The 15200-nt window shown below is 37.9% G+C and overlaps 1 protein-coding gene across 1 annotated transcript; it reads right to left on the reverse strand.

Moving 5' to 3' along the window:
- Positions 1-1963: 1963 nt before the first annotated feature.
- LOC135233931 (tumor necrosis factor receptor superfamily member 1B-like) lies at positions 1964-12982 on the reverse strand. Its single transcript, XM_064297918.1, has 5 exons — positions 12793-12982; positions 6484-6535; positions 4878-4982; positions 4501-4681; positions 1964-2871 (listed from the first exon to the last, which is right to left on the reverse strand). The coding sequence occupies exons 1-5, from the start codon at positions 12847-12849 to the stop codon at positions 2538-2540; spliced, it is 729 nt and encodes a 242-aa protein (XP_064153988.1). The 5' UTR covers positions 12850-12982; the 3' UTR covers positions 1964-2537.
- Positions 12983-15200: the final 2218 nt, after the last annotated feature.

Genomic DNA, 15200 nt, shown 5'->3' on the forward strand with positions numbered 1-15200 from the left:
CATGCACTTGTTCTGTGCGAACTTGGTATGGAAAGTTTGTCTCCCCCCCCAAACAAAGTTACAAAGCTAATCAATGTTGAGTCATGATGCGATCACGTTTTCAGCCTATAACAGATCAATGCTTTGTACTCATCAAATTACCAATGTCAAAAAACCTTCAGTAATCTGCCTCAGTAATCAACATCATATCGACCTCCATCACTGACACTGATTAGACACCCAACTCAAAACCGACAAAATCTTTGGTGGGTTTAGTGAACCTGCCAAACTGTTGTTTGCAAATTCTCACTTTCAATTGTTAGTCTAAGGTAAGGATGAATGCTGTCTGAATCCCAGCCACTGACTGTGTATCTGCCAAATGTGGACATCCGGCAGATGCTAATATGTTAATGGCATATACTACTTCTGAGGCCCACTCGAACAGTAAATACTTTTATTCATGTTTTTACGAGAGGTCACACACAACTGCATGAATGAAAGCTGTGAGCTAAAGACTACAGCTAGGATATCAGAAAAAGGCTGTATACATAATATAGATATGACATCTCTCTCTTACTTATCAGGAACAGGGAAGAGAGGTACTCACATTTTTCACCCGTGGCTGACCTAAGAGCAACCCAAAAAAAGTCTTAATTACATAATGTCGAATTTAAAGTAAATATCCACCCATTTCATTGCCTAAACACTGTTACTTATATTAATGCAGAAGTAATGTAGCATGTATAACTATTGTATAACATTTTATGTATAAGAATTTAGTAAGTAATAAAATACACCGTATTACAGACTTTGCAATGAACTAAGGGAACTATCTTTCAAGATAAAGTTTATCTTTTAAGATAAAGTCAGAACAACGTATGGACACGTTGGCTTGGTAGACTGACAAAATGTGTATGTGCATTACAACGTATGGACACACTGACTTGGTAGATAGACAAAATGTATTCATTGTATTCAATGTGTATTCATTAACGCATGTCTATATAAAATTGTTTTTTTTAATACTGAAAACATGATGACTAGTCATCATAAAATAAACTGCATTTCTGGAGACAAACCTAACAACCTTAATTCATCCAAAGATTAATTGATTTGGATAAGGAAGAGGAGGAGGAGAAGGAGGATGAGAAGAAGAAGAAGGAGTGGGAGGAGTAGGAGGAGAAGAAGAAGATGGAGGAGGGGAGGAGAAGAAGAAGAAGAAGAAGGAGGGGGAGGAAGAGGAGAATAAGAAGAAGAAGACTTACATATATGCAAACTTACATTTCTTCTGAGAAGTCATGTTCCTGTAACACATGCCAAAGCCCAGCAGCAAGACAAGGATCATAAACAGCACGATTAGTGGCCAGGACTGGAAATCTACAGGCAGACAGGCAGATAGACAGACAGACAAATGTGTGAGTGTAAGAGGGGAAAGATGCACACTCTACATATATTGTGAATGTGTGAGCAAAGGAGGAATTGTAGTATTTTTAATTTTCCAAAGCATTTGTATATTTGTTCTTAAAACCAAATGCCTTCAGGTGCTATTCTTTAATTTTTCTGTTTTGATGGATTTGGTGACATCTGCAGTGGTTGAACAGTTGGTTTCCCTACTCCAAAACCCAGTGTTCCATTCGAGACAAAGCTACACCCCAAAACAAAGTGCCATGGTCTGCTTGGTCTGCTTGGCGGTGTAGCATTAGGAGTATAATTCAGTAGTAGCATATCTTGGGGAAAGACGACTGTGTTAGAATGTTGCACCCGACAGCACCAACTGCATATAGGGGAGCAAATACAGAATTCAAACACATTGAACGAATATTGCTATAAAATGCCAGCATGAAAAGGTATCAAATATGGCATTTTTAAATAGCAAAATAGGCAATTTAACTCATGGGCAATTTAACAACCATTTTCATGCTTTTGCAGGGCACTATAACTATGTCCGTGATATGCAACCACCAAGTCGCTTGTATATTCAGCTTATGAAGATAATAAAAAATGATTTATTGCCTATTGTGAAAATTATGCAGTGAAATTAAACTGAGAGAAAGTACAGCTGGTGAACATACTGCGTGCTGAGGGTTCCTCTGGAGAGGTAACATGCTTTGCAGACACATTGGAAGGAAGAACAGCTATTTCCTTGGAAACAGAATTCTGTTTCGTGGCATTCTGTACTCCAGGCCTGTCATTTGTGTTGGGCAGGCCACTGGGGGTTTCTGTAAAGTGTTAAAAACATATATACATGTAAATACCATTACATAAAAGCTTATTGTCGGTGCTTTTGTCTTGCATTCATTTGTCTAACATTTTGATATCAAATCCAAATAATCCTTCATTTTTCAGTTTTGTTAGATTTGGCAACATCTGTGGGGGCTGGTGGTTGCAACAGTTTGTTATCATACTCCAAATCCCAGAATTCCATGGAAGGTATATAGCAAAACAAAGGGCACAGTACTATGTTCATTATATGCAACCAGACTAGCAAATTGCTTACATATGCAACTCATGAACATATAATTTATTGCCTGTTTTTGGGGAGAAATTACGCAGTAAAATTACAGAGAGAAAGTACATCTGCTGAACATACTGTGTGCTGACAGTCCCCTTGGAGACATCTTGGGGCCTGTACCTATGATAGCTCTTTTAGTGTGGTAGCGTGTAGCAGTCTGGGCGGCCCGCATGTTGATGACCGTCTCAGTTTCATGGGCAAAAGTCTTTGTAGACGCAGTGGAAGGAGGAACAGTTGTTTCCTTGACGACATAATTCTGTTCCATGGCATTCTGAACTACACGCAGGGCCCTGGGGATGGAGCTTGTGGTGACGCTGGCGCAAACGTGGTCATGAGTTCTGTTGCCCGTTGAGATCAGAACCTTGCCCAGACTTCCACAGCTGCAATGTAAAATCACACAAACTTTATACACTGAGAAACTCCTCTGACAAGCAATTACTGTGGCTCAGCGGAGCCCTCTGCTGGTGTAGTATTGCTACTTGTCAGGAATTCTTCATTGTGATTTAATGCTATTTTAAGCATTGTTTAACTATTTAACTGTTGATATTCTTAAAAAATGGTATACAATAAAGAGCATGTCACACAGCAGAGTTATATTCCAGCAGTGATTTCACATTCTTCCTGTGTATGCTTATTGCTATTTTTTGTTGAAAAAAACTTTCAAAGACATTTTTCTTTTCAAAATCTTCAGAAGGCACAGGTTTTCTGTTTGATTCAGAGAGACTGCCCTCTAATGGTATAACAATGCCACTGTCAGCAGCAATTGAGACAGTTATTTTTATTGTCATTATGAGCATTTGCTTGGAGGATGTCCTTATCAAAGCATGCCCAAGTCATTCAAAAACATATTTTAACCTGTAGCAATACAGGTTAAGTTTCACAGAAGTGAAAGGGATATGAACCAGTGACCATATGGTTAATTACATGTTCCTGTCCACACTACTGCTGCTTGAAATGAATATGCCTATTGCCTGCTCAGGGAAACACCTGCTGTGTTGTACTTTTTCATGCATTATACAATTTTGCTGTGCATTATAGTATTTTACCGTGTTACATCATTCTGGTTGCTATATTGTTTTGCTGCACGTTATATTTTGCTCTGTGTAATATCGTTTGCTATGCATTATACTGTTTGCTATGTGTAATATTGTTTTGCTGTGTGTTATACTGTTTGCTATGTGTTATATTGTTTTGCTGTGTGTTATGCTGTTTGCTATGTGTTATGTTGCTTTGCTGTATGTTATATCGGTTTGCTATGTGTAATATTGTTTTGCTGTGTGTTATACTGTTTGTTTTGTCTCGTGTTGCTTGGTTGTGTGTTTTTCACTTTGCAGTGTGTTGCATCTTTTTGCTTTGTTACATTGTTTTGCTGTGTTATACTGTTTGCTATGAGTAATATTGTTTTGCTGTGTGCTATATTATTTTGCTATGTGTAATATTGTTTTGCTGTGTGCTATATTGTTTTGCTGTCTGTTATACTGCTTGCTATGTGTAATATTGTTTTGCTTTGTGCTGTATCATTTTGCTATGTGTTATATTGTTTTGTTGTCTGTTATACTGCTTGCTATGTGTTATATTGTTTTGCTGTTTGTTATACTGTTTGCTATGTGTAATATTGTTTTGCTGTGTGCTATATTATTTTGCTTTGTGTAATATTGTTTTGCTGTGTGCTGTATCATTTTGCTATGTGTTATATTGTTTTGCTGTGTGCTATATTATTTTGCTTTGTGTAACATTGTTTTGCTGTGTGCTATATAATTTTGCTACGTGTTATATTGTTTTGCTGTCTGTTATACTGCTTGCTGTGTAATATTGTTTTGCTTTGTGCTATATCATTTTGCTACATGTTATATTGTTTTGTTGTCTGTTATACTGCTTGCTATGTGTAATATTGTTTTGCTTTGTGCTATATCATTTTGCTATGTGTTATATTGTTTTGCTGTCTGTTATACTGCTTGCTATGTGTAATATTGTTTTGCTGTGTTATTGCAAAGTAGTGCTGTACTCACTCAGTATGCTGTTTGCAGGATTGCAGTCGTGAGGTGGTGGCTGTGAAGGTCCCATCAGGACAAAGAGTACACCTTCGGCAGGTGTACTGGGCAGAGCTTTCACAAAAGTAGCCCCTGTCACAATGGCATTCGCGATTAGAGTTGGCGGTACAGTCCTTTATCTGGATCAGGTGCCGCTCAGCTGCAAACAGACAGAAAGGGCTGCAGTGAGCACAAAACAAGACCCTTTTCCCGCCTGGTCATCGTTTGTTACAGACCTAGACCATCTTAAAAAGACGTAAAAGAAATACAAAATATGATATCGCAAGGGGAGGACTTTTACATAAAACCAAAAAGTGTTTTCAGGCGAATGACAGAGTAACATCGTCCCCGGTTACCAGTGCATTGTTGTGTGCAGAACTCGCATCGCGGATTGCCACTCCTCACAACGTGGTACTTGCCCGACGGGCAGGAAACGCACTTGCACTCCTTAGAAATGATGCCTGGCATGAAAAGAATGACAGGACATGAGAAAAATGGATAGGATCACTCATGTTAAAAAAAAACCAAGCAAAATTTGAAAGGCTTACTTTTTTGAACCAAAGAATTACATACAAAAACAAAGATAAATTGTTGCAATGCTGACCTCTTTGCCATTTTCTGTTCTTTTAGGTATTTTAAGTTGCTAGTATGGCCCAGCCTTCTTCTTGGCATAATTGCTCTTACAGTATATCAATGTATCAATGGAAAATCATCAATATCAATGTATAAATGCAATGTACAATGTACAAACCAGTGTAATATATTGTAAGTGCAAGCATCTTGTAAGTGGTCACTTAATATCACTGTTTACTAACTGCCGGAGGTGTTGTAAAAAAATATACCTAAAGACTGTTCCTACTCAAGTTTCCATTTGAAAATATGAATTTATTTTATAAAGAATTATAAAACAAAATTTTCCCCTTTTTCCAATAATGTCCAGTAAAGCTCATGCAGTAATGTTCATCATAACCTCTAGGGTTGATTTGGGGGAGCAGAGAAGCATGTGCTCTTCTGCAAAGCATCACCTCCCACTTCTTATTACAGTTTTCATGTCGGGATAGCACACACAGTAAAATTGCTCAGTGTTAAATCAACTATTATTGGTCCTATCTGACTCACAACTACTCTGTTAGAGTTGAATTAACACTGGATGTTTTATTGTGCAGACATATGATACAACACTTAATACTTTTTTGTCTGATTACACAGTCTAATTACACATCTTGCATCTTAAGGCAGCATAGTTTCACATCGTCACAAACATGAAAGACAGATACATCCAAAGAAATCATACAGGTATTACATCCATATAAATAACCTCCCCGATTCAACCCTTCACCATCAAATTGGAATTGCATTGCTGGAACACACATTGAGCATCAGAATGGATTCTAGGATAAAAGAGCGCTTGCATCTGTGCTGTGGATCTCTTTACCGCTCTCCCTGATGCCATAAGCTGATACTCTGAATGTAACTCATGGGTGGTGTCACCAGCGACATATTATCCATCACAATCTTAAAGCACACTACAAGAAGTCTGACATGATTCAGAGAAATAAGATTCACTTGAAGCTCAACAGGTGGACTTGTGCGCCCCCTATCTGCTGGGAGGAGGGTGATGCTAGTCCAAGCTATCCCAGTTGGCACTGGCGGAGTATGGATTCAATACCAGACCATGGGCACCATACATGATGTAGAACAGTGCCCTAACAGAATGAACTACCCAGCAACCTCAATACAACATATAATTTGTTTAATTTGGTTAAACAGTCACAGTGGGATTATAAAAGCTCATGCACACAGCTTTTTTGTCTCAAGCATACCTGCCTGTCAATAAATTTGTTTTAAGCTACCATCAGCCGATACTGACAAAACCCTAATATTGTGAGTCCTCAATTTTTAATTATTCATACAAAATCAGTCAATTGATCAATAATGAAGCAGGTCAGTGTATAGTCTTACCTAGCTTGCATTCTGGTGGATTTGGGCATCTCCTGGACCATACAAAATCAACCTGAGAGAGTAGGAGAGAACAGAGGAAAGAGCCTGAAACAATAATGTACAGAGCACAGCTTGCGAAAGCTATCATATATGCAGGGGTTTTCCAGATGAAATAAATAGAGCAAAAAGTAAATAAACATAGAAAGAACCTGGGAAGTATATCCATGAATCAATAAATAAATTAGCATAAATATGTACATTGAAAAATCAACCTATGAATAAATTATTTACTTAAATTATATATTTCTAATTTATTTACTGTACCCATTGATTATTATATTGAATTATTCATTCTTTTATCTCCTGATGACATGCAAATACCTGTGCATTACTCTTTATTGACCTCTTGTTGTTGGAAGATAGAAATACAGGTTAAGAAAACAAGCAAGGAAAAACTCATGGCCCCTTACCGTCTGACATGAAAATCAGACTACTGAACATGAAATGCACTTCTACAATGTTTTCTATGAAAGATAAATAGGCATTTGAAAATCAAGCCCTCAGTTGCGTACGTCTGAATGTACACAATGTGCCTCATTCATAAACCTTTCCTTAAATTCTTCTTACTTTTGTTCTTAATAAAAGTTCAGATGAAAAACCAACATGGGATTCATGAAACATGCACAGACCTTAAATTTTGTGCATATCCCAGGTGTGTCAGAGGATGAATGCCGTTTTTTCTTAAATTGAATGTACTTGCCTTTTTATTTGCATAAAGGAACACCCTAGCAATCCCATAAGAGGCCTGCCACCTGCAGGGTCGTGTGCAAACATCAGCCACTCACTGCTCCGCAAACATATCTGCGCCTCGTATGCCTGCTCCCTAAAAACGCGCTCTCTCCCCAAGGCACAATTAGCCAAGTAATCAGGAAGCCACAAATATGCCATTACCAAGTGTTGGGTTTGGCTGTGCGCATGTGGGTCTTTAGATATCAATCAATCATCAACAATCATGTCTATCAATAAGCAAAAAGAATTAGGCATTTACACCTGTTTCCAAACACACATAGACTTGATCTTACCAAAGAACGAATTCGGATGAGAAAATAAATGATGAAGGCCAAAATGTTCACGGAAACGTTCGTAAGCATGGTTGATGATCAAATCTGAATGTACGCTGTTTTGTGAATCATGTGCTCTCGTAATCAGCACAAGTAAATTCCCTGACTCATTAATCTATGCTTGGCATTCCCAAATGCATACATGTGGTTTCATTTTATCAAAGACTCTTAAGATTCTTAAGTGACTTAAACAAACATTACTGTCAGTCAGAGCCGGCCCAAGGTTTTGGGGGCCCTAAACAAAAACCACCCCCTAAGCCCCAGCCAACAAGATTTGGCACCAATAGAAATATATTTAGATTAATGAAAAAGCCATTGTCTTAGGGAACACAATTATTTATTTAAAAAATATATATTTATATATATCTTGGAGGAAGGGGGCCCCGAACCAATTGCGGGGCCCTAAACAAATGTTTACTTTGTTTATTGGGTTGAGCCGGCCCTGCTGTCAGTATTCAGTTACAACCTTGTATCTTGCTGTCAATAGACCCCTGACTGGTACAAAGTCAGCCAAATGTGGGTTAAGGGATTAGGGGGAGGATTGCCTACTGAGGGGTGTATACACACAAGAGTGTAGATTGCATTGCATAAAGGTAACCAATATTTACATCAGATCACAGACATTTTTACTTTCATATGAACTGATAAAGAAAGTGAGAGCATGAGAAAGAGTCCCTGTGTGAATCTCACCCCCCAGTGTGTGTGAGCTTTGAGGTGTTTTTGCAACGGCATCAACTTCTGTGGTTCCTTTTTAAACCGGCAGATAGAAATTGTGAGCCCTGCACAGCTCCCATCCTTTTGCTGTCAACAGGAGGAAAAACTCACAATTGATAAACCTTGAGAAACTAAAACGATATTTGGAGAAAGACAAATTTGAACGGGAATGCTTTTTGTGCTAGGGGATATATTACAGGAAAACAGCACTATGACTGGACAGAAATTAGTTACCAAAGGGGTCACAAAATATAAACAAGATGCAATTGTTATGTGTTATAACAAATAAGCAGAGGTCCCGATGAGTTCCCCAAGTAATTTAAAAGGTGTTGGGCTCAACTATGTGAAAATGACAAGTCTGTCTGAGAATCCTTCATTTGAATTCTTAATTTCTGCCATAACAGAAAAAATATTGAAGGACAAAATCTGGCTCAATCAGCAATTCTTATATCCCCTTGCTATTAATTTCGGTAAATGCTATATGACATGTGAATGGCTGATGTTCTGGAGACAACTACTTCAATTTTGTGTCCCTTGCTGGGGGTTTCAGTTGCTACGATACCTAAATTTAATTGACTTGAGCACCATTTAAGCACTATGCTAGGAATCACCACCATCCTTTTTGGCATTTTACTTGTTGACAGTGTTACTGGTATCACTGTTGTCAAAGAGGTTCCAGAGAAAACCAGGCAGCTGTTACTCAGGGATTCCCCGAAAGCAGCAGGCTGTATTTTCATTGATTACTTGATTATGCTGATACACAACACTTACTCACAGTCACATCCTCCCACTTACTGGCAGATAATATCTGAGTCCAGACAAAATTTCATGACACTTAACTTTTAGGGAAAAAAAAGGTTATGCTACTAAACCCCAACCCTCTTTTAGATAAGAGAGATGTCAAGTGTGTGACCATCTCAGCTCTCCACCTAAATTTGTAGGCACTCCAAGTTCAGCAATTGTTTGAAAATCAACACTGAAACAGGACTAATTACAGGGACTAATTATGATGTGTTAATCAGTGCAAACCATGTGACAACGAACATAATAAGTCCGCACTCAGAGACACAAAATTGACAGGCTGAGCTGCATTGCAAATGCATTATGGGAAAGACAGCACTGAAAGGCTGTATGACTTTATTTATAATTTAACTGAGGACTTCGCCAGTTTTATTATTCATATTCAAAAGTGGATCACCCTAAAATAATCTGCATTTTTTACACTTCTCTGAAATTTCTTTGCGGGGCAATTCCAGAGAAGTGTGGGCAGACTGCCACACATCAACATCAATTAATGAAAGAAAAGATAGTAAGACTACTGACAATTATTTTTTACATTTAAAAACATAATTCAGAGTGGTGGAAATTTCCATACTTACATGGGTGCTGTTATTTTGTCTCTAGTACTAAAAGCACCTTTACTACTACAACCACTGAAACTACTTCCGCTGTTATTATTAGCACTACTCTTACTGCTCCCACCACTGCCACTACTACAACTGCCATTATTACTATCCAGTACTAATGAGAATAATGAGTGTTTATTTGGAACATTTCATATACCTCATATACCTACAGAGTATAACGCACACAAAAAAAGCACTTTAATGTTCTCATAATGGAACTCATAGTGATCTTACAAAGAAAAATGTGTGCAACCTCTGAACAGTCTGTAACAAATGACCAATGCGACCAAATGAGCTATGATGCAGATTACTTCACAGATGCATGCGTCAGTCATTATAATAGGAGTTTGTGAAAATCAGAAGGCTTAAAACAGTTTCTATGAATATTTGGTGAGGTACTGCATTATAGACCAGAATTACTAAAATATAAGGATAACGCCTCTGCCCCAGGTGTTCCTGTTAGTTGCTTGAATGTTTATTTGAGGCTCAGGCAATTTCCTTGCAATTGATCTAGTCCATTTAGTTGCCCTCCTTTGAACCTTTTCCAGAGCCACTATTGCTTTCTTGTAGTACAGACCCCAGAATTGCACACAATACTTCAAGTGTGGTCTAACAAATGTATGTTATAAGATAAGTATAACTTCCTTGGATTTATACTCAGTACTTTTAGCTATAAATCCCAAAATCCTGTTGGCCTTTTTTACTGCTAGTGCACTTTTACAGCACAGTGCCTAGAATCTGAAAGGCTTTGATCAACCATTATTGCCAAGTCTTTTTCAAAGTAATCACATTCCAATTTTGTTCCTCCCATAAAGTAACCTTGCTTATGTTCTTATTTCCGACATGTAGAACTTTACATTTAGCTACATTTAATTTGCCAGGTTTTCTGCCCACTTCTGGATTTTGTTTAAATCTACTTGGATGAATTGAGTAGATTCCAAACTATTAGCTGGACCTTCCAGTTTTGTATCATCTGCAAGTTTAACGAATGTACTTCCAATGTCCCGGGCAAGGTCATTTACATAATTGAGGAGGAGCAGTGGTCCCAGCACCAGTCTTTGTGGGACTCCACTTCTCACAGTACCCTGCTCAAATAAGATCCCTCTCTAAAATACCTCCTGTAATTCCTACAGTCTTAATTTTGATAATATGACTCTCATGTGGTATCTTATCAAATGCTTTTTTGGAAATCTAAGTATATAATATCATAAGCCTTGCTATAGTCAAAACACTTGGTAGCTTCCTCAAAAAATACAAAAAGGTTTGTCAGACATGATATTCCCTTGTGAAAACCATTTTACATAGAGTGCCTAAATCTGCCTTCATTAAACTTTCTGTCAAATAGCTATAAGCCCAAACCCAGCAGGTATACACTGCATTACTCTGCTTTGGGGGGAGTGTTCACCCAAATCCATGGTCAAGTCTCATGCATCCAGGGAGATTCTAGTCCACAGAAGACAGAATTTGATTGCGGGTACCTAGACAAGTAACTGCACCAAGGACTTATACTTACGCAGGACATGCCAGCTGAGGAGCACACTGATGCTTATGAATGTTTTCTATATGCATTATAAAATGCATTCAATAGAATATGCTACTATCTCACTAATCACTAATCTACCATCTGCTCATCTTAACTAGTACGATAAACTGATTTGCATAGCTACAGTAAGATGATGCACATTCATTTCATGCACATCATGACGTACAGCATACTCATATCTGAGTTTATGAACACTCAGCTCGCTGAACTCTGACACAGCAGTTATGAGAACCCAAAACCACACATTGCACTTTTCGCTAACCTGTGTTCCTGTTTCACCTTACTACTGTTAATTCATTACTCTATTTGCAAATGTTCCCCAGTAGCTAATAACACAGAAAAGAGTTTCTAGTCAAACATTTTAGCATTGCTATTCATTACATTACATTACATTCATTTAGCAGACGCTTTTATCCAAAGCGACGTACAAAAAGTGCATTTTCATGATCTATGATCTATTCCTGTTTCATTTCCGTTCGTTGTGACTAAGGGGCCAAATTCTCAACAACAACAACAACAAAAAATGCATAAATAAAATTGTTTTCTTTTTTTAACAATGGTTTAAAAAAAATGAGTGAATGGTTTTTACTCATTGCGGCAATACAAATCACTCTGAAAATGATATCAGAGATCGGGGAAACAAACGTTGAAGTTTCTTCCCGGAACTGCCCAGATGGTGATGCGAAAGAGTGCTTCAGAGATGAGGCCAGAGCAGGCGCGGTCTGAGTGGTGGACCACTATTGTATGGCACTGACAGGATGTGAAAGCTCTCACAGACACATGCCGGAAAACTGTCAGTAATCATTTCAGAATTTCCTACTGACTCTCAGTCTTCAGCACCAATCATACATGCTGTATTTCTGCCGTGAGGGAAAAGTATATAAAAAAATCTAAACACCATTGAATAGTGTTGCAAATTTTATACCCTTCTTGCAACTGGAATGTAAAGTACCAGGCACATTTGTGGAATGCTCAGTAGTTCTTTTTTTATTTTATTTTGTACAGCACTTACACTGACTGTAATTCAGCAGTCTGAGTTATATGAAGCTTTCACAACAAATTTCCCCTAAAGCGTTATTCCCTCGCACCAACAGTTCGTAGAACACCATCTAGTGTAATTATTGGCCACATACAATTCATATGTAAAACATATGTACTTCCCCATATTTAACTTCTCTAATATTCAACTAAATTTGAATGAAAAACAATTTGGTACATCCATCAACAATAACCAACCTATATTATACAAGAACACATTTGTTTTCTAAAAAAGATAGATGAAATGCTTCTGCGTGAAATTATCATTATACTACAACTAGCTGCTATCACGAGTGCCAACACCACCACTACTAATACGATCACAACTAGTACTACTAATAATAATGTCGTCGTCGTCATTATCATCACACATAAATCTAGGACTCAAGGCATTTAATAAAATTAACCAATATACCTGATGAAAAAAAAACGCATCAATCACTTCCCATCCACAAAATTCAAATCTTCTGGCGCGTACAGAAACGCGTGCTAAAGCATTAGGACTTACCAGATTAAAGAGGTATAACAGTGTGAGCGAGAAGCATATACTGCGACGAAATTCCATTGTGGTCAGGTGAACTAAGATGTAGTTGTCGGGCGAACGTATTTTAAAATATATTTTAGCTATGTATATTTTTTTAAATCTGAAATTGAACTAGTCCTAACTCCGTAAGCCAGTTGCTCCATATGACAGCAAGAATGTTGGCAGTATCTGGCTGCGCATCAGTGAACACGCTTATAAGTCGTGTTCTTAACTGATGTGGGCGTTGATCATTAGTGCTCTATTTGTAGTGCATTTAGTGGCTATTGATTATTCATCGTTGCACCACCCAGTAACTCAATTTGCGTTATTAAAGAACTGACCATACTGATAGGAATTAGCGTTTACTGTAATTTATTTATGCGAGCGGTTGTGAGAAATCCCAAACTTGCTTACGGACGCAGGGGAGAACAGAAAATAATAATTTTTTATATGAAGTAAAGACAATAATTGTCTTAATTGTAAGACAATAATTGCCTTTACTTCATATAATCCGACACACTGCGAACTTAATTCAATTGACGATATAAATAGTGGGAGGATATAAAGAAGAATGTTGTATATTTTACATCGTACGAAATTAAATAGTGTTTTCAATGCATTCATGTCCAAATAAGACAGCTGCATCTCCTTTGCTTCACATATGTTCGAGTCAGGATGTCTGGGTCAGATAACGAGCAACAGGGTGTTCAGAAAAAAATTACATATTAAAAAAGAGAACGTATAGAGAAACTTTTGCTTGTCGATTTGGCCTTGCAAAATGTCTGATTGCTCTCATTCTGCATTTTCGTTTTATTTAAAAGATTACCACACTCCATAGTGAAACTATTTGAATATTCCATAGTGAATATTCAAATCCTTTGAATTATACAGGGTTACTGGAATACTTTCTATCTTTATGAGACAATGTTTTCAAAAACATAACTCCAGGTCACTTTGCTCGTTGCTCTTATGATCCGTGAAAGATAAACTTGCTGTGGTCACAAAAACATGTTAATGTGGGCTTTACAGCTTTTCTTCCTGGACTGTATTTTGCTCTTGGGCTTTTAATTTACTTTACTTTAATTTGCTTTAATTTACTAGCAAAAGTAAACTATTAGAAAGAAGGCTTTACAACAGCATTCGTTTGGAGAGTAAGAACCATTTTAAAAAAACATTCCTCAAACATTTTGTTGTAAGAAAATGGATCTAGGAAACAATTTAACCCTTTTTGGAAGAAAGAGTTCTTCAGTGATTCTTTGGAGTGTAAAATAATTTTATGTAAGAGGCAAAAGGGTTCTACATAGAACCACCTTTCATTATAAAATCATATTCCTTTTAAAATTGTTTGTTGATGTTGAATAGGGCTTTGTTTAAAATTCTAAATCGAGCATTATTCAATAATCTGAGAACAATTTGAAAACATGGGCGTCATGAGATCCTTCCCCTCAAAGGCTTAAATGTTGGCCAACTTTCAAATCACATTTTGTGAATGTTCGTTCATGCTTTCAGAATTCCTCGAATTCACTTTTCCTTTGTATTTTTCCATAGTATATTTGATGCTCTGCCCGGCCTGTTCTGCCTGATACGCAGCCTCATCGACCTCCTGGCCCTTTCCCGGCTTGCCCTCCTGTTTGCCGGACCTGTGCTCTGCCCTTCCAATGAACCTGCTGCTGGATCCTCCCTTATTATCTCTCTCTCTCTCTCTCTCTCTCTCTCTCTCTCTCTCTCTCTCTCTCTCTCTCTCTCTCTCTCTCTCTCTCTCTCTCTCTCTCTCTCTCTCTCTCTCTCTCTCTCTCTCTCTCTCTCTCTCTCTCTCTCTCTCTCACCCAGCGGGTTCCTCTCCTAATCTCCCTAGACTAGTTTGCTGGTCAATCCCAGCAACTTTCCCCCCTGCTAACACTGCTCTCATCTGCTGCTAGCAATGTTTTTTTTTAAAGTTAAGGCATTATTCTAGCTAATGTCCGTAGTATTACATTCATTACGACCCATAGTTTAGCAAAGTTAGTTGTACATGTGTGGAGATTGTGATGGGTCGGATTTATGGAAGTCATTGTTGCATTACCCTGAGTGTATTAACTTCTCAGACAGATAACCTGGAAGCGTAATTTTTGTTATGACAGAGAACATGGCCAAAGCAGAGGAAAAGATAATGCTAGAATGCTAGAAATTACACAAGCACTTTGGACATGCCTGAGAGGAAAGACTAGACACTGCTTTCTCACAAATGTTGGTAAAACCAGTGATAACACCTCTATGTTGTAAGACATTAAATATTGTGAAGCATGCCTGAGATACAGAAAACCCAGACCCAGGGGTTTCCCTTAACTTCAAGGTACAATGAGACAGTGGCAGTGGATCTTCATGAAGTACAACGTGGGCTGTGGTATCTTCAC

The sequence above is a fragment of the Anguilla rostrata genome, chromosome 11 (genome assembly GCF_018555375.3).
Source record: "Anguilla rostrata isolate EN2019 chromosome 11, ASM1855537v3, whole genome shotgun sequence".
Lineage (NCBI taxonomy): Eukaryota > Metazoa > Chordata > Actinopteri > Anguilliformes > Anguillidae > Anguilla > Anguilla rostrata.